General features: G+C 42.0%; 1 protein-coding gene across 2 annotated transcripts in view; it reads right to left on the reverse strand.

Annotated features, from left to right (window-relative positions):
• LOC113973701 (calpain-5-like) overlaps positions 1-20,279 on the reverse strand; it is a 53,531-nt gene that overhangs the window by 18,175 nt on the left and 15,077 nt on the right. For both annotated transcript variants that reach the window (XM_027696131.1, XM_027696130.1), the window contains exons 4-6: positions 3,647-3,778; positions 2,980-3,188; positions 2,415-2,607 (exon numbers count right to left, since the gene is read on the reverse strand). In XM_027696131.1, coding sequence (XP_027551932.1) covers positions 2,415-2,607; positions 2,980-3,188; positions 3,647-3,778 — 534 coding nt within the window. The remainder of the gene's footprint in view (positions 1-2,414; positions 2,608-2,979; positions 3,189-3,646; positions 3,779-20,279) is intronic.

Below are 20,279 nucleotides of genomic sequence, written 5' to 3' on the forward strand. Positions count from 1 at the left end.
TACCGTAATAATTATTATAAATATATAAATATTTCAATATCAACAAGGACTTATCAGAGTTATGCTATGCAGACATTTTTACCCATTTCAAAATTTAACTAGTCTAAACAAACAGTCCTTCTCCTAAAGCAAGAGTTGCACTGATATAAGAATGTTCAGTTCCTAAAGGTAAGAAATAAAAAAAAAATTTAAAAAAGGGGGAGAATGAGAAATTTATATCAAATTGGAACTGACAGATGGTCCAGCAACTGTGAGAGTCTCACCAAGCCCTCTTTGCCTTTCACCAACAACAGCTCCTAAAGAATCAGCTCATGTGTTACATGGAGACTGGCTGACATTTCCAGTGGGTTTGGGCTTTCTCCAGAGTAACACTTTCACTTGCATTTTTCACAACTAAAAGCAAACACAGAGTCCTTGACAGCATGGGAGTCTGTAACTTCTCCTGATGCCTTTATTACCCTCCAGGCTTTTCTTACTGCTGGGCTGCCTTCCCCACCTTATTCCAAAGGCATTTATTTATTTATTTATTTAAATTAGATATTTAAACATCTAGTGTCTGTTCAGATTTCTAAATGGTGATGCTCAGGGCTATTTTGTGATCCAAGGAAAATGGTGACATGTTTGTAAGGCAGATGAAGCCACTTCAGTATTAAATATTCTACACCTAGCAAGCTTCATTGTGTGTATAATACATCAAAAAGTGACAAATGCAGACAAACAGAGGAATGGCCTCTCTGTAATCAATGATTAGAAGCATTTGTGTTTAATTTGACAGACAGACACATAATGCCAGGAAGAAGTGAAAGTGTTACAACTGCCTAATTAATTGTTTTTTAAAATACAAACTTAGCCTATCTCCTCACCAGATCCACCTTAAGAAACAGAACTGCCTTAGCCTTTGGGAGCAACTTATCGTTCCAGAAACAATGTTTACAACAACAATTCACACCAGCAAGTCTGGTCTGCCAGGCTGGTCTGAGCAAATAGAATGGAATTCTTTCAAATAAAAATTCAGACCTTATGAAAAAGGTAAAACAAAAACCAAAGACCTTAAAGATTTTGTTCAAATTAAGAACACGTGGTACCTCCTGGGAGATTCTTTGGTACTATGGCACTGGCACAGGGCACAGCACAGCCAGGGATAGCCAAATGTGCTCAAGCACCTCCAAACACGGCTGATTTTCTGTTGTTCTAGACAATTCCACAACAATTCCACGACTATCATGAGACTCACAAGAATTTCTGAATGCATCAACACTTTGGGATCCACCACTTTACCGTGGATTTAGCACTCGTGCCACACAATTGCTGTAGCACTTAACTAGTGTTAAGCACTTAATACTAGTATGTGAAGTACTACCACAATATGACCTTCATTTCACAGATGTGGAAATTACAGCAAAGTGTTTAAGTGATTTAACTAAGTCCACAAAAGATCAGCCTTAGCCAAAGTCTTACACTGCAAGTATGGGGCATGGGAAGAAGATGCCAAGTGCACCTAAATGCCAACCCTGCAGCTCCTAGAGAATGATCCCTTTCCTGCAGGCTGCACTTTAAAAATCATTTAAAAGACAATCTTTCAGGAAACATTCAGGCAGTTTGTTAGCCCTCCACGTGTGGTAAGAGCTTCGGGCAAGGTGAGAATTTCAGCACTACCCAGTCATGGCCTGACATTGCAGACTTAGACAGAAGAGGAGTTCAGCCCAGTTGTCTCTGGTTTCTCTCCTATAGCAAGAGGCAGTGCAGGGCCCTTGACTGCCTGTGGTTTGTGAAGTATATAAAACCTTTTGGGAGCTGCTACCACAGAAGCCATCCCCTCTCTACTCAGGGAGCCTCAGGGTCCTGGCCCCCTAACGTAGGCATCCGAGTTACCTGCCTCACATGAGCCAGTGTAGGCAAGTTTCGCTGGTTAATTCTAATGGGGAGGTTATTAGCAAACAGTACTACCTGAATAACCAGGTGAGCTCAGCCTTTCAGCTCAGCTCCAGTGTGTTACACTGGCTGCACCATCACAGCTAAGGTCAAGGAGTCTCAGCAGCTCGGTGTCAGCAGAACTGCTTTCTCTAAACAGATTCCCCTAAGGAATAAAGAAAGTGAACGCTGCCATCTGGCCTGTAAATTAGGGCATTCTAGGTGGATTAACCTCGGGTCAGTACACAACTGTGACCATTGAGAAAGAACAGCATTTCAGACCCACAGCAAAGTGGCAGCACAAGCAACTTTGCAGTTTTGTGACTGTATTTAGTGGCTCCCAGAGCTGTAGTGGGCTGGCAGCACTGCCAACTTGGTAGATTTCTCCATACAACGCTTTCAAAAACATACAAATGAAGGACATACTTAATACACTAATGATAATATTTCTTCCAGAACATTTTAATTGAAATTAACTCCTAAAACCAGCTCTCTGCACATACCGCAATGGAGCAGCTGATCAACCCTCCTCTTCTATGCACTTTCATCAAGTCTTCAAACAGCTTCATCTGCTCAGAAATAATGTCTCCATATTTGCCCTGTACCAAATCAATAGATTCTGCCACTGCTCCAGTGAAATCCACAATAGCATCTGCAGCACTGCCTCCATCAAGGGCTTCGTAGGATCCAGCCAACCTGGAGGCAACACAGAATATTCTCAGATACCAAGAGGCTGTTACAAGTGCTCTAGTTGAATGTAGGTAATATATTTGGGTCTTATCAAGTCAAAACCAAAACAGAACAAGAAACCCCCAGCAGATTGCAGATAGAGCTTTCCTGGTTTCTAGGATCCCTAAGGCTTTGGGCTGCTGAAGTTGACTGCATTGCACTCCTTTATGATTCACCCCCTCCATGCAGATTAAAGAAGGAGTTTTCAGACTTCCTTAGATTCTCTACTAGCAGCAACCTTAAAACCTAGGGAAAGTCTGATAGAACTGAAAGACAAAACAAATAGCTGGATAGAAGGGACAACACTGAGAATTACAAGGACAATGAACCAGCTCATACTTTGCATAAGCTTTCTCCAGCAATGCACTCCAGAACTCATTTTTCACATTGGAATGGCAGTAGATCAACCTCCCATCCATTGTTGGCAGCAGATCATCAACAACCACCTCTGTCCATTCTCCAAAGCACCAGAAGCGGAAACGGAAAATCCCAGCATATTTCTCTGGGTTTTTAGGGTCCCATTCTTGCTCGTTAAAGTCTGGAATCACCTGAGAAACCATGGAAGGGAAAGTTCAGCAAGTGCACTCTGTTAAGGTTTATTCTGAGGGCCGACTGCCCTCGAGCATGCACTCTGCTGGCATTCAGCTTCATGAGCACTTGACCCTAAATACATGAAGCAGTGAAAAAAGAGGGTGAATTCGGTACAAAGTCCAAATGCAGTCCTACTTCAAGGAGTCTTTTAGGAAAATAAAATTCATATCGATCTGCAGAGAGAGATAAAAAGAACCCCTTGCACTCTCTAGCTTTGTTATACCTGTTCTTTGCTGCTCAGCGGGACTGAGGAGTAAGGAGGTCTCATAATAAGAGAAATGAACTTTTAAAGAAAGGGAAGATTTGGATCTACCAAAATTCACTACTTGTTAGTCCTAGAGGGAAAAATATTAGCTGATAGGCAGGGAAACAGCCAAGGTTTATTAGCTTTATTCCATGCACATCTATTACCTACCTGCTGCCATAGGCATTTCCTCAGAGCCAGGCAGGAACACGCAGCCACAAACCAGCAGTTCCCCAGGGTGCCCTGGTGCAAGTCATGGGAGCTGATTCCATTCACAAACAGATGGGGGTCTTCACAGAGGTCCTGACAAAACAAACCAGAGATCACTGGACACTCCACTCCAGAAATGATCACAATGCCCTTTCCATCAAGAAAAGCAGCAGGAAATGGTGTTACTGACACCTGGAGCCCTTTCTTCATTGCCATGCCCTTGGCTGACATACTGGAAACCCTCCTTCAGCAACAGCCTGAGTTGCTGCAAGGACCCCAAGCACACAGCACCTAAGGAGGCAGAGAATACCTGTCTGTGAAACACACCTTTCATTCTCTGTCTCATAATTCTCATTCAGCTGGCTCCTATTAGAACCACTCGCTCCTCCTTTCCCATTGCTCTCCTGGCTCCATCTCTGTTTACATCCAGATTCCCAACAAAGCACAGCTGGATCTTCCTGTGATGTCTCCCTGATCCTCCCTATCTTGCCCCTTCCCTGCAGATCAAGGCACAAAAAGGAGCACCAGTATCATGGAGCATGGGAAAGCCAAACAGGCGTATTTTGCAGCAGTACTGTGTTTGTTACCAAGAAATCTTTGCAGACAGTGTTCTGCTGGATGGATACACGTGTGGCCTCACAGTACCAGAGAGAACCTCCCGCACAGCACTTCAGCAAACAGGTAATCTGACTGTCCTTAACTGATATGGAACCTGCTGGTTTCAACCCAGTGATTGCTCATGACATTCTCCTCTCAGTCATTGCTCTTCCTGACTGGCTGAAATGACAGCAGTGGTAGGAAATTCTGCTTTCACAGTATAATAACCCTAAACTTCAACACTCTGGAAATGATTTTATATCCAAGCATTAGAAATGCAGAATAAATAACTCCCTCTCACCTCAAAATGGCAGGAGACTGCAGATCTACTGCAGGCTTTCCAGTTTGCTATGAGCAGTAGAAGAAGGAGCTGTGCTCCTTACCTCATGGATTCTCACTGGCCTTTGGTGATAATAGATGATGATCCCAAAATACCAAGACTGCAATCAAAGCCTGGCTACAGACCACAAGCACGTGAAGACCTCTCAATCTTCCCTCTGATGTGACTGTAATGAATCAGTGCCAGCTGAGCTTATTTTCAGAGTAAAGAACCACATCAGTGCTGAGCTGGAGGCTGGTTTTCCTGGGCTGGTTTAGCCGATGGCACCTGGAGTCAACTCATGGCACAGAATTCATGGAGCTGCTGCCACTCTCTTTAAGAAAATTATATTTTTGGCATGAGACTTTTCTCATTAAGTAATAGTTGAAATTTTAAATGCCTTTTGGGAAACAAGTAACTGATCATTACAAGACACTGTTATTCTGTCAGTATTTCTTACGCGTCTCTCCACTTAGAGACACTTCAAAGCTTATTAACAGACCTTAATAAAAATCTGAATAAAAAAATGGTGCCTATGAGGAAAATTGATCATGCTTATCAGCATCGTGGACAGATCCATTCAGTCTCCCTGGATGGTCTGATGTGGAATGGCAACAGGACCTTCAGGCTGACACTTCAGCTGATGTAAATCAACCCAGTTGCCTGTTGCAGGGGCTGACAGCAGTTGACTACTTGGCCTCCACAGTGGTAGCACACATTCCACATGACCTGGGGTAGACTCAAGTTTCGTGTCCCATTTCCAGGCAACTCCAGCATTAATAATTTCTAGTTTGTTTTTCCTTTCAAAATGTTATCCTCTCAGAATAATAAACAAGTGATAAACGGAGCCGTGAGGGTTGAAATTGTCCAAACTTTTTTGTCACTAGAGGAAGCCAAAACTTTAATTGGTTTTGAAAGAAATTAGGCACTGCTGTATATTACAAGTATCTTCTCTTTCTTTTTTTCCTTCTAAAAATAACCACATTAAACTGTCATTTTTCAACTGAAGTGTGCCTCTCATCTTCCACAGTCCTCAGAGAAAAAACAGAGCAGCATGTGCCAACTGCCAAAACTTATGGATGAGATTAGCCTTTGCTGACTACTGGGGTCCAAAGCAAACATGGAACAGCAGAACTCAGAAACAGCACCTCCCTGTTTCCACCAGAGTCACCAAATTCTTCAGAATCCTGCTTGATAAACCTTATTAAACCACTTAAGAGCCCTGCACTCCTGGGACTAAAGAACAGCATAAGAAAATTACATCAGTTCTGTTCCTTTTGTCATTAATTACAGCCATTATAACAGCTTCTATGATGACTGTCACTGTGTGGCTCAGATGAGACACATAATAACACTCAGGCACAAGCTAGAGCTAATTTCAGCTGTTTGCTGTCTTCTGGGCTTTTTGATTTTCACCACTTATGCAACATAGCAAATTCTAAGGAATACTTTTAGCTATCTAAGCTGCAATTCCCCCAACACAATTAGAATTGTGCTATTTCAATATATTATTCTGCAGTCCTTGTGAGGATATTAAAGCATTTTTTGTTGCCCCAAGCATGTAAAAAAAAATTAATAATTAAAAAAAAAATCACTTTTCCAATAATGCTCCCAGCAGGGATAATTCAGGGTAGCTGAGGACCAAGCCAATTACTATCAGAGGAATTACAAGGAAGAGACGCTGATGTGAGATGTGGCTCAAGCACTTCAGGAGACCTGATGCCTTCTCTTTCTTGCCACCTGAGCACCAAAACACTCGGACTCTGGGTTCCACCAGAAGTACCTCCTTTGCAAACATAGTGGTTTAACCCTAATCCCTTTTCTCAGGATCAGTGTGTGACATCTGTGCTGTAAAAAGGAGAAATATCTTCACATTTCCAAGAAAAAGTTTGAAGGCAGTTACTGGATCTTATTAGACATCATTAAGGTCTAACAGCCACACTATTTCTAATACAACACTGATAATAAAAGCAGTTGTTCTATTATTTATGCCTGCAGGGAGCATTCCACCATTCAAGATGCAGAGCTCTTCCTAGTTCTCCCCTTACGTGTGTGCACAATAAAATAAACACCATCTGCAGAACTATAATTGGGCTGTACAGAGTCTGAAAGTGAGGTAAGAGGTTGCAGGGCCTCATGGTTCTGCTGAAAACCCTGACACTCTGATTTTCATACCAGACTTACTTTTGTATCACAGAAGTCTATTTGTGTCACCTCCTATCCGTGCTGTCCTGCGTAGGCTTGAAATGTCTGACGTTCACTGTCATTCAGCCACAGATGCTGTGAGGAACACAGGGGCTCCCAAACCCCCTTTTTATGATTTTAAAAGGTTCATCTCTTTGTGACAGAGTAAGTAAATGAACTGGTTTATGAGCAGACTGGGAGAACACCGAGCAGCCTGGAGATGAGGACTCAGCGTGGGATCACAGGAAATAGGAGTGGAAGAGACTGTGAACAGGTTGGTCAGTCCCAACAAGTGCCCAGATTGGCTATCCCTGACCTACTTGTGACTGAAGCTTCTCTAACCTGCACTTCACACAGCCCATGAGGGAAAGCCCACACATTCCTCCCCTAGTCAGCAGAGAGGAGCATTGCTGAGCTGCTCCACAAGCCCTCTGTGTATGGAGAGGACAGTTACCTTTCCTTTCTACAGCAACTCCTCAGATAAGCTACAAACCTATAGCAAGTCTCTTCTCTCTAGTCTTTATAACTGGTTCTTCATGTTTTGTGTCACTGGTGGCACGTGGTGGCCAAATCCAGGCCCTGTGCTCCAGGTGGGGCTATGGCAGTGCTGAGCAGAGCTCCATGCTCTTGCTCACTGAAGCTGGGGGAGGTATTTTTCTCTTCTTCACTTGAACTTCACATATTTAACTTGTGTTCAGACTGGGACCCACCCTCTGATCCTGTTCTGTGGACTTACTGCCTATTCATTCTTTCTCCCTAAGTGAGCCACAAAGTCACTTAATACCAAAGCACTGCACTTGGGTGCATTGATGAAGTGATGCTGAATTCTACCCTATTTATTCCATGTTATTTTCCCAAGCTAAGTTTGAATTCTTGACCCTGTCAAGTGGCTTGCAATCCTATCCCAGTCTGTGTCTTACAGTATTCCCATACATGCCTCCCTAGCCCCTCATGCAAGTAATAATGAAAATATTAATGAATACCAGATTAAGGGAGATTCCTCTAGGACTCCATTGACACAAGGCCAGTTTGAGAGTGCTCCAAGTCATTTATTTTACCATTACAGAAGTTTGAATTAATCCAAATGTTCATACTTTGGAGAAATGTATCAGACACTGGCAATGGAAAATCAAACTATATCACATCTACTGCTCTCTATCTATACCATGAGATCTGTCCCACTGTAGGCTGGAAGGAAACCAAGGTGGTACATATCAGGGTATCTGACACAACACAGTCTTATAACACAATCCATACCATCAGACCAACAGTCATCTGCTTAGGTCTGATAAATTGCAGTCAGGAATTTCACTGAGATACAAAAATGTTTGGACTGCAGTACAAATATGGAAAATGGCAAATTAACTTTTTGCTACTATGTACCTCCCCAAAGGAAATTGCAAAACATTGTGAACCATGGGAGATAACAAACGTCCATGACACAGGAGCTGTGAAATGGTTTCTATGTTGCTCTGTCATGATTCCTTAAGAAAAAATAAAAATTTAAAGAAAAATAAAAATTCAAAGAAAAAGAAAAATTCAAAGAAAAAGGAAAATTCAAAGAAAAATTCAAAGGAAAATTCAAAGAAAAATTCAAAGAAAAATTCAAAGAAAAATTCAAAGAAAAAGAAAGAGAAAGAGAAAGCAAAAAGCAGAAAGAAAAAGGAAAAAGAAAAAAGAAAAAAGAAAAAAGAGAAAACAAAAAGAAAAAAGGAAAAAGGAAAAAGAAAAAGGAAAAAGGAAAAAAGAAAAAAAAAGGAAAAAAGAAAAAAGAAAAAGGAAAAAAGAAAAAGGAAAAAAAAAGAAAAAAGAAAAAAGAAGAAAAGAAAAAAAGAAAAAAAGGAAAAAAAAGACAAAAAGAAAAAAAGAAAAAAGAAAGTATGGGTTTTATTTGAGACCAGAAGCACCACAGAAAAAACAGCAAATAACTGATTAACTGTAAGCATTAACTTCAGGTTTCTGTGGCTACTTTGAATCTTAAAGAAATTTAGCTAAAGGAGAAAGCTGCATTTAGCTCTAAAGATGCATCTCTTGACATTATGTCTTACCAATATCTATGAACTAAAAATTATGCAATATCGGTTATAAATAGGAAGAAAGACATTTAAAGGGTTAATTAATTATCTGTGTTTTTTAACAGACATTAAATGAGCCTGCCCTGTAAAACATTATGAGAGATCTCTCAGATCTGAGAAAAGGGAAAGATGATTTTTAAACAGATTAGGGTCTGTCAGCTTGCTCAGACAGAAGAACAGAGATTTAGGAAAAGGGAAGAAGAAAAAATAGCAAATACTGCTTGCAACCAAAATTTTCAAAGGATTCAGTAGCATTTAGAGCTTATTTTCTCCAGCACCTTTTAAAGAACCCAGCCCTAATGTGAAAAATAATCCACCTCTGCTTGCACACAAGACCTATGGAGACAGGCACTCTCCATGATTCTATCAGACTGATCTACTTAAACCCAGTACACCATTCCCTTAATATTGTTTATAGCAGTTTGAATTCTGTCAGAGCTGAGAATTGTTTCCATTTTCTTCTCTTCTCCCATCCTCATATCCTGAGTCAGCTCCTGTAGAGAGTGAGGTCAGTGTAGGGGGAAGCAAGGGGAAAGGCAATTCTTTATGAATATGGATGCAAAAATTCAGCTTTGGCTGCAGCTCACTATGAACCAACCTCATCTAAAGGAAGGCAGCAAAGACAGCACTTACCTCGTGGTTGTGTAGCTGAAGATGTAGACAAGATTGTCCATCCTATAATAAACCCCAGCTGTGCTGGCATGGTTACAGAAACCTTCTCCAGACCAGGCTGTGTGCCAAGGCATTTGCAGTTACCCCTAAGAAGCCAAATAACTGAGCCCAACCACGCTAGATATTCCAATGCATGCAAAAAGTCCTTTGTAACCTTGTTATGTCTGAAAAAAGTCTGCCTATGGAGTGAAAAACAAGAAGTGTTAAACTCGAATCATGCCCTGTGGTAGAGCTGTAACCCCTCAGGGGATAGTTCTCAGAGAAACCTCCACCCAGAGAAACCCAAGGTCGGATGTGACCCGACTGAAACAGCCCTTGCTGAGATCAGGAAGGGACTTTTGTCAGTGCTGTAACACCATGTAAATCCACAAAAGGCAAGTTTAGCCCTCAGGCTTCTGTCTGTACACCCTGAGCTCAGGAAGTGTAATTCCTCTGTAAACTTTATGCCTATTGTCCAGCAACACCCATTCCCAAGAGCGAGATAATGCCAAAAATGTTTAAAAAGAAATGGAGCTGTATGTAAGCACAGGGAACAGTATGCCAGTGTGCTCCAGTCTTATATAAAAGAAAACCCAGCTATTTGGGGATTGAGAAATGCTTCTTCCCCCTCCTCCCTCTCCAGTAAATCCCATTACAAAACCAAATGCATCGCAGACATTTTTAGAGTGGGGGTTTTTTTCCGTGTTCAGCTTGGGGCGAGTGGTGACTAATACTCAGCCAAGGCCATGGGTTTCAGCCCTGCCCTGCCTATGCCTATGTATTTGGGGAGGATCTGAATCAATGTTTTGGAAGAAAAACTCCCAAACATTGGGCAACATGGTGTGTATCTTGGCTGCCTCTAGGTTTCACCTGACCCTTGGAGCGCCACAGCTCATTCCCATCCAGAATGCTGACGGGGGCTGGAAAGGGTTCAGATGATGTGCCGTGGGGCTGACCTTTTCCTGAACCTCATAACAAAGTGTTTACTGAAGCCCTGCCCTGAGTCCTCTGTCACCACGTCCTGGGAATCACTCAAGACTACAATGAACGATTTTCTGTTCTCCCAGAACCCTCAAACAAATACATCAAACCATCTCTTGCCACACTATTCTAGGTTGTGATGCTTTAGATCAACGTTCTACAGAACTGCAGCACATCCATTACACTTTAAGAGGAGAGCTGCCTTGGTTTTTTTTGCTCACTGAACTTATGAGACACCACCCTTTGTCTCCTTCCCCTCATACCTATTCCCTTCTCTAAACTCAGGACTGCAATTTGTGTGACTTCTCCTCATGAGCAGCAAGCAGAGATGCCATTCTTAGGGCAGGACTCACCTCAGGCAACAATCATGTCCTCTCAGCAAGGTGTCTGAACTCCCTGGAACCAGAACACGAGTTCTTTCAAAGGGCAATGTACAGACATCACCTTGCCACTCCCGTAGTGCTGTAACACTGGAGAGAGGCCTGTCTCTCTACTCATCATAGAAACAGAGGTAATGGTTCAGAGCGATTCCAACCTCTGGGAAACTTCATTCTCTGCTGTTCCAAAGCTACAACAACTGTGACATGAGTTGGGGAGAAAAATTTGCTCAAAGTATCATGTTAATTGTTTACAAATGTATAAGTTTAAATTTCTGGGGAAAAGGAATTGTTTTCCATCAGAAAAGACATCGTTTTTGGGTCACTAACCCAAAGTTTTCTTGTAAAATGCTGCCCAGCAGCAGGAATAAGGACATTACAAATACCTTCCTTTGTATTTAATAAAATCAATCATAAATGAGCTCAAAATCATTATTAAATATTACAGTGACAGAATGGGGAGACACAGCACACAGGGAAGAGCCCCAGACACATCAGACTCATTGCACATGAGCCTCTGTGTGTGCACTAACCCTTTATTTGAGGGCTAATTAGCTCCAAACAGGGATGTCAGCAGGCCAGAGATCTCAGACCAACGGGCCTTTTTCTTTCTCTACTATAAAGGAAAGAAGTCAGAGGCATTTTAGAGAAAAACTGAGTGTACAGTTCTTTTGAGAGACAGGTGGTATAAGCCAGTGTAACTCTATTTCTGCAAAAGGCAACATACCAAAGCAGGGGAAATGTCTCTGCATTAAATGCAAGTAACAGGGGATGGCCAAGGTCAAAGGCAGTCGGTTTAGAGCGACTCCCTGATGTCACTTGCAGGCACACACCAACGTGCCTGAGGTCAGACATGGCCTGTAAGTCCACTCACAGGTCATCAGACTAAAAGACCACCCACTGTTTAGCTACGTTTTTTTAATTGCTTCCTCAAAACATGTTTTTCTATTAAATTCTTGGACTAGTTTCCTAAGACGGGAAATAAAAACAATGAGAAAAGGAGGTTGGATTAACTCACACACAATTTTTTCCACTGCACTGAAATATTCAGCACTGGACCAGTGCAGAATAAGCAATTCCCAGGTCTGTGCTCCTGCCTGCCCAGCTCTGTTTGGAGAGGCAGCTATTTCCTTTGCCTGATAACAAGCATCATTTTGGCTCAGTGGCCGTGACCTTCCTAGGCTTGTCCAGTCTGACCTTATGCTGTGTCTCAGGGGGCTGGTAACTGATGCAGATGGAATTCTCCATCAATGCCTTTTATGAGGAAGGGAATATGCTGTTTAAATAAGAGTATTAAGCAGATTTCAGCGAAGTCACCTATTATTTTTGTTATTCCACTGGGCATTGTGTGGCAAAACTGAAGTCAAGTCCTCTAAGAAACATTGTCTGGAGTGAAAATTCAGGTTAATCTGGGAGATGATTTATTTTACTTGAAAGGAGGTACTTCTTCCTTGCCCAAAATCTAAACCACCACATTAAAGAGCACAAACCCCTTTAGCAACAGGTTCTTCCTTTCCACCTCCCTTATCCAGCAGGGTTTGGGTTCAGCCTAGTTTCCAGTATCTGCTAATCATGGCATTCGTATCAAACACTTTCTTAAGGATAAAAATCCCTCATCCTCTCCTCCCAGTCTCCTCATCTTTTTCAGACAGTACCTTGAGATGTTCTCCCATTTAGTTCCTTAAAGTAAAAAAAAATTTAATGCCTGGGATAAGAGTGCAAGGAGTAGCCAGTGACACCTTCCAGATACACTTTTGGAATTGTGATCCATGCCACACCATCGTGGACTAGATGTTTGCTTCATAACATAAAAAGAGGAACTGTAAAACGGTATAAAACCCTGAGCATAAGACTCAAGCTTCTTAAACAAATAGATGACTTGAGCTATATCGAATTTTGGATTTTGATTTTTTTTTTTTAATAAAAATTTTGTCCTAGCAAGCACAACACAACTTTGCTGAGCCTGTGTAAGTCAGAGTCTATGGAGTGTCTCTGTCCCAACATGACACATATCGGACTCCTAAATTCTAGTCTGGACATCCTTTCTGGCAAAGATCAGTCTTAGAACATGTAATACAGGGTATTTGTCTTTAAGTAACACAGAGATATGTCCAGTACCTTGAAGAGAACCACAGAGCTTTCATGCTATCAGACCTTTATCAGATCATTCACACAAGCTCTAGAAAAAGCCTTCTCATGGGGCTATTCCTTGAGCCTTCTGCTACAGCTCACTCCTGACATTCCCTGTCCAGACTGGGTTTGAGCTGCAGCCAGGACAGTGACATCAGCATCTGCTGCATCCAGTCTCAACAACCAACCACCTTCCCACTTCAGGGAATCTGCTGCTTGTCTAAGAGTTCAAATTCCAAGCTATAAAATTTTTGCATCAAAATTGACACAGCAGCATCTGCTTTACTGCTGGATAAAAAGCACTTTTATGACTCAGCCAAATCAGTGGGTCATAGAATCATAAATTCACAGAAACTACCAGAAAGGGTTTTATTTACACATCTTGAAAACAAACAGCAGCTTCTATTTCTAAAATATCTTTTAAAGCCTTATCTTGGATCGATGTTAATTTAGCCATAAAGTTATCAGCACATGAGATAAGTTTCTTCAGTTTTGAGTGATGAAACTGGAAAACCCACAACAGTGATTTCCACAGTAGGATTCTCAAACAAAGTCACAGTTGTCATATCTGCCAAGCAATCAAGCACACGCTTAACTCCATGCAGGTTATTTTGTCTAGCACAGATTGCTGTTAGAGGACTAAAAAGAGGACTAAAATTTTTTGATAAGCCCCTTCTAATTATGCCAAAACTTCAGGAAGTTTTTACAATTTAAGGAACTATATTATATGCTAAAGGGTAAACTTTTTAAGGGCAGTTGGCAGATGCCAAATGATAGCCAGTATTGCCACTATATTCATGAATTCACTTTAATTCACACTTCAGCCAGGTACTCTCCTTTCTAGCCCTGTATCTTTCACTGTGTTCTCACCTTTGCTTTTCTTCCCCACATTCTGTTATCGACTCCACACGTTTCAGAAGGAATCAATAAGAGAACTACCTCCACATCTCACAGATCTGTTTAGGGAGCTTGCTATCTGGTATCTCCCTCTCTTGTGGGCACTCTGACATCTGATAAAGGATAAGCCTTTTCCCAGAGTATCCAGCTCCCACTCAACTGTCTGTTGCCATGGCACGTGTGGTATCTCTGCTTACTTTGATGGCAAATGCAAGTGACTCCAATCTCTCACTGTCAAGGTTTTCGTTACCATGATCCAGGATTTTCTTCTGCTTCAACCCAAAACAAAAAGACTAGAGCAGATTCAGTCAGACAGATACACTGAGAAAAGCCTTTGGCTCCTTGGGAGGAGTCAGCCTGTCAGGATAGTCCGAATGTTTACTTGGTGATGATTTTATCCCAGTTGAAGCACAGCCAGTTTCATCTCTGTGTTTAAATTGTTCAGGCATTTAAGAGGCTTCTTGCTTGGAAAGACACAAGAAGAAACTTTTTTCCTTATTTATATCATGCTGTTTCTTAGCCCTTTCACTGCATTTATCAAGCTTATTTTTGGTTTTCCCAATGTGATGTAGATTTGAACTCACTGCTTCATTTCAGACAAATTCCTTTTTTAAACACTAACATCACATCTGCCTGATGCCAGCCCCAGCTGTCAGGTAAAAAGGAAGCCAATGTGGCAAACATGTGACCCAGAATCATTTTACCACAAAACTCACTGCCAGCAGACCTGCATCTTCACCTGTTCATGCTTTTAGTTAATGAGGCCAGTTTAGCTCTTCTTCAGGGCCAGTTTCCCACACAAAATGTTGAAGCCAGTGAAATAAGCCCCTGCATAAAGCTGTATTATTTCTGGTGAAACAGATGTGGCAGTTATGGAGTGAGGTTATGAGCCTCTGAAGAGGCTGAAGGTATTCTGCATTTGAGAAGTGAAGATAAGACAGCAGGGTCTGCCTTCCCAGCCCAAAGAGCAGGTACAGATTTGTGCATACCAGGTATTATATAAATATATGCACGTGGGTGACTGCACACGAGACCAATTGGCCTCAACATGAGAAAACAGAGATGAAAGTAAGAGGACCATACGTACATCCATTATCCACCCCAAAAAGGGAGTCCCAGACCCCGCACTGACTCCATCCCAGGATGCTCTGCACTGAAACCCCATGGCCCAGCTCTCCTCTCCCTGATAACAGGATGGTTGAGGTTGGAGGGGACCTCTGGACGCCACCTTGTCCAACCCCCATGTGTGGGAAGGCTGCCCAGTGAACGCCCCAATGGCTTCTGGATATCTCCAAGGGCAGAGATTCCATTTCCTGAGGCACATGAGGAGGTCAAGGTGGCCTTTCACCCCTGCAACACTGGCCAAAGTTCAGTGCATAAAATCTGGAAGATAAAATTCGCTCTGAATAGAAAGAGTATTTTCCTGAGGAAGAAAATTTTATTTCCTGAAAACCGGAAAAGATGCAAATTCAAAATGTTTTAGCCTTTATGATTAAGTTAGAAACAATGCCACATACAGGCAAGACAGCAGTTCTAAAAGGTTCTTTTGGCTGTGAAGGATTTTTAAGAGCTTTTTTTTAGCCAACAAAATATATATATATTTATTTAATCCTTAAATGGAATTAATCTTGAAGGAGGCATACATTTAGATCACAGGGAAACAGCATGAAATTCAAACAAATTACTCTCCAAATCTAAGATGGAATTGCTTACAAAGCCTCAAATTCCAGGACTTTACTAATTCCAAATACCCCTTTAAGTATGAAAATAAAATGAGAAAAGCATAAAGCTCTTCAGACAGAAAGCATTTTTTGAGTGCTTTCCAGTCCTGGTGAAGTGTTGACAGAACAATACCTTAATTTCCTTTGCAACTGGCATGTTCGGGCTGTAATTTTTCCTTCAGAGAACTCAGACATTTAATTCTTTCAGAAGACTGAATCAATGAACTAACAATTACTGTAAGAAGACTTATGCTGGCTGAGGATGTGATCCTCAGGCTTTTTGTTTTACGGCCTCAAAATAAATTTTACCATGTCATCCTTCCCATCACCACATCGCCTCAGGGCAAACAGGAGCTGATTCTCTGAGAAACCAATTTTCATCTACTGATGGTGGAACCAACTAAATCAAACCTGACATTTTAAACTTTAAAGAAACATTCAGAGCCTTGGAACCACACTGTTTATGTTCTAGAAATGACATTGAGGTCGTTTAATATTTTTTTTCTTTGGGGGCAAACAAGCCGCAACAACGTAAGAAAGCCTCCATCCAACCCGGGAGAGGGAAATACAAACTGGAAAAACTGCCAAGAGAGAAGATAACAAAATACTGGCATCTGGAGAGCTGTCTGCTTGGCAAGCATGCATGTCATTTACAAATGTTTGCTCTTAATTATATTCCTGGAAGTCTTGGGTGAATAACACTGTTGTGAAAATTGCCACTTCCAAAACACCGCCACTTCATCATGTTGAAATGAATGCAACACTCGTGGAAGGGTGAGTGTACCTAAGGATATCACCTTAAAAAGCGGGAACTCGTGCCTCACAATACCCTGGTGCCTGCGAGACAAGGGGGAGGAAGGATGCAGCTGGGTACAGGGTACCCACGGGACTCCCAGCTCCTCAACAAGCTTCTGGAGCAGGGAGGCAGCGTTGCTGGCAAGGTGCCACTGGGGTTTTTCCTTCCTGCCATGACACAGCCAACACAGGGGGCACAACTAAGAACAAAGAATTTTCTGAAATGTCATCAGAAGTGGGATTGAGCCATCAAGCTGATGTCATGTGGGGTCCACACAGTCACCAGACTGCACTGGAGAGGTTGGATGTGAGCATTTGCTGACAGCTGAAGGCTTTATAGCTCCTTGCTCATCTCTTCTTCTGGGCAAGCTCCATCTTAGCAAGATTTTCCAGGCAAAATAAAAATAAAATTATGGCATTAATAAAATAAGGGTGAGCAAACAGCTCCATTCTGAGAACAGTTTGGCAATTTCAGAAGAAATATGTCACAACTTCCCCAGCTGAAAACATTAAGGACAAAATATTTTGGGAGGAATGTTTTATCCAGTGAGAAACAAAGATGGAAACATACCAAGCAATGTTTTCATGATGCCTCCCATACTCAGAATGCTGGAGGAAAGACAAGGTGATAAATAGAGCACAGTAAAAATCCCAAGGCTTTGAAAGGGGCCAGGGCTCAAACCCCATGATATTAATATTGAGGTGCACCAGCCTATATGACTAAGGGCAATAAGAGTGAATTAAACTAAGTTCATAAATTCCTATTGTTTACAAAAGGATGCTTCTTAAAAGAAGATCCTTAGGAGAACGAAACAGTATCTGTTTCAGTCTCAGTAGAACTTCTTAAATTACACACCCATCTCATAAAAAGTGAGGAGGTCCCTTCCCAACTTCTGGAGCACTGTGTTGTCCCACACTTTCATTTTTCAAGTTGCTTAACACCCAGAAGCACAATCAAGGTCTCCTCAGGGATAAGCTCATTGCCAGAGGCAGGAGTCACCAGCCCGCTGCAGAAAGGTGAGGAGAGACACAAAATCCTAGAACAAAGCAGAATTCCTGATCCTATTTCTGAAGGATCTTCTCAAACACAGAAACGGAGCCCATCTGAATGAAATACCGCGAAGTTCTTGGGGCTTCTTATTTAGAGGGTGTCTGAGCCACAGCACACTGCTCTCACCTCAGCCTTGGTCTGAACTGTGGACTCTGGTCTGGGAAAATGGGACAGGGACAGGGGTCACACAGCTGTAGGTGACCCTCCAAGGCTTGAATCCCAGGCACTGCCAGCAATAACTGCCGGGATGGATTAAAGGAGTTAAGAGATCCCTCCTTGTTTGTTTGGCTATGTGAGAGGAGTCCTCAGGGCACCACACACAGCTCTGCTCACTTCCTGCCTACAGGAACAAAACAATTGGGAAAGAAAGTGCTTAACAACACATCTGCAACAGCCCTTTGGTGACTGCTCTGTCCAGCAACTTCACCATGCTTCTTGGACCCATCTTCTAGAAAAGCAGATGGCTGCACTGTCCATCTGGAATGTTACTATTTTCCCATCACTACTCTTAGCACAGAAAAAAAATAATTAAATTCCCCTTATAAAGGTAACATGCCTCAAATTCTACAGCACAGACTCTGGGACTCTGTCTGCCTTCAAAATGCCACAGGTTTGCTCTGGGGTGACAATGCAAGTCCAAAGTACTGCTTCACCCTTCTTCCCACTGCACCATTCTGCCTCCCAAGTCCCTGTCTGGTGTCATGGATGTACATCCCTGTACATAAATCCATCTAAACACATCCATGCCTGCCCATCATATAGTCTTCATATTTGTATTGGCAATTGAGTTGGTCTTGTCACAGACAGAAATAATATTGCAACAAATCAAGATTTAAGTTTGCTGAGGATTGACATTGGTGAAATTTATAATTGATGTGAAGTTTGTATTGCTTCATCTTTAAAATCCTCTTTAGCAAAATGCCATCAAATTCAAAATATTTGCTGTTAACAGGAGTCTTGCAGGGTCCAATGCACAACACATTTCCAGAGACAAGCTTGTTAATTATTATTTTGAGTTTTTGGTGACAAAGGTTACTTTGGAATAATAGCAGGCCAAACCTGCAGAGAAAGTCAACACACATTTTCCAGTTTATCTGACAATATCAGAACACCTGCCCCCTGAGGCAGGGCTTGCAGCAGAGCATGTCACAGCCACTGTGAAAGGATCAGAGTCATGCTGAACATGAACTGGCACAATGGCCACAGTCTGAGCACTTTGACCCACGATGGTCTCCCACCCTCTTTCACTGTGATCAACATAATGTGACCTCAAGTGATTATTATGCATTTTTATTATATTCAACAAGGGATATCTTGTGGCAGCTGTCTTTTCTACTCTGGCAATAAAGGCCCTTCCTTTTGTGCTACAGGTTTTGGCCCCATGAAAGATTAGCTAACAAGAACAGATGAATAATAGTGTTAGCCTTAAACACAGGAGACTCCTCCAGAGTTTCCCTGTTTCCTCAGGAGGCTGCTTTCAGAAGTTGTGAGCTATCAACCATGTTTTACATGGCTAATGGAGCAAAAATGCTCCTGTTTGTTTCTTCCTTTTTTTAGCCAGCTGTAAAAAAACCAGAACTCCCAGTTGTGAAACGCACAAAACACAGTCCCCAAAAAACTCCACCTTTACTATTTCTCGGCCAAGAAGGCAAATGAACTGTATGAAACAGCTGCATTTATCTCACTACCTTCACCTGCCAGGGTGTCACACTGGTTCTGGTCTGTCCTTCTGCCCTTTGGCTACCAGCTCCCTCTGCCCGGTTTCTGAGGCAGCACACCACAGCACATCCCAGACAGAGCATCAACAGCATCTCGATGACAGCCATTAACACCCACTCTGAGCACTCTTCTGCCTCTAAAGGATACCACTCATTAGGTCTTTAACCTCCTTCCTCCTCAGGGAAGAACCCCTTTCCCTCAAAGCAAATCAACATAAGAAGAGCTAGAGACACTCAAATGCTCTGGTACCCTCACCACTTCAGACTCATTTATTGTGCAAGGAGATTATGCTGACAGAGTCCTAAAAACAGGTCCTGAAGAAAAGGGCAAGAAAAGCTCGGCATGACTCTCCTCGGAATGTCCAGATCATCAGTTACAATACCACAAGTAGCAGCAGTTTGGATGGTTTGCCTGGACAGTTTGGTTCTGTTATTTCTGCAAATAATACAAGGAGGAAGATGGAATAGCAGCAACAGAGAGTGGCCGGGGAGGGGAGGAACACGTCAAAGTGTGTTCTCTTGCAAAGGGAGAAGGCATTTTCTTCTCAGAACAAGGTCAGTAAAAAAAAAAATAAAGAAAAACACACCAAAACAAACAAACAAACAAAACACAACAAAAACCCTAAAACAAGAACAAACAAACACTAAAAACCAATCTCAAAACCTTAGGAGAAAATAATAATGTGAGAAGGAAAGAAACAAAACAAAGCCCATGATGTTTTCAGTGAATTGCTTGGCCAGACACCATCAGAACATGCTGTTCCAAGTACCTTACAAAACCAACAAGGGAAGGCCCTTTACAGCTGGAAAATGTTTCCTTGCCTCCAAGAAAAAATTCAAGAAGTATTTAATTTTTATTAGTGTAGTTGGGGGAAAGTTGCAACTCAGTATTTCCCCCCCCCAAAAAAAAAAAAGCCACCATTCCTCCCCCCAGTTTTTTCAAAATGTGTTTGCTCCTCAAAAATATCAATTACTTGGAGCAGCCAAGACTATTATTAATTTAAAAATGATTACGGTATCATATTAGGGTAGCACTAATAATGACAGACTCTATCTATCATGATTCTCTCTATGACAACTTACTTTCCTGGTTGGTAG

Source organism: Neopelma chrysocephalum, unplaced genomic scaffold (genome assembly GCF_003984885.1).
Source record: "Neopelma chrysocephalum unplaced genomic scaffold, ASM398488v2 Primary Assembly neopelma1_105, whole genome shotgun sequence".
NCBI lineage: Eukaryota > Metazoa > Chordata > Aves > Passeriformes > Pipridae > Neopelma > Neopelma chrysocephalum.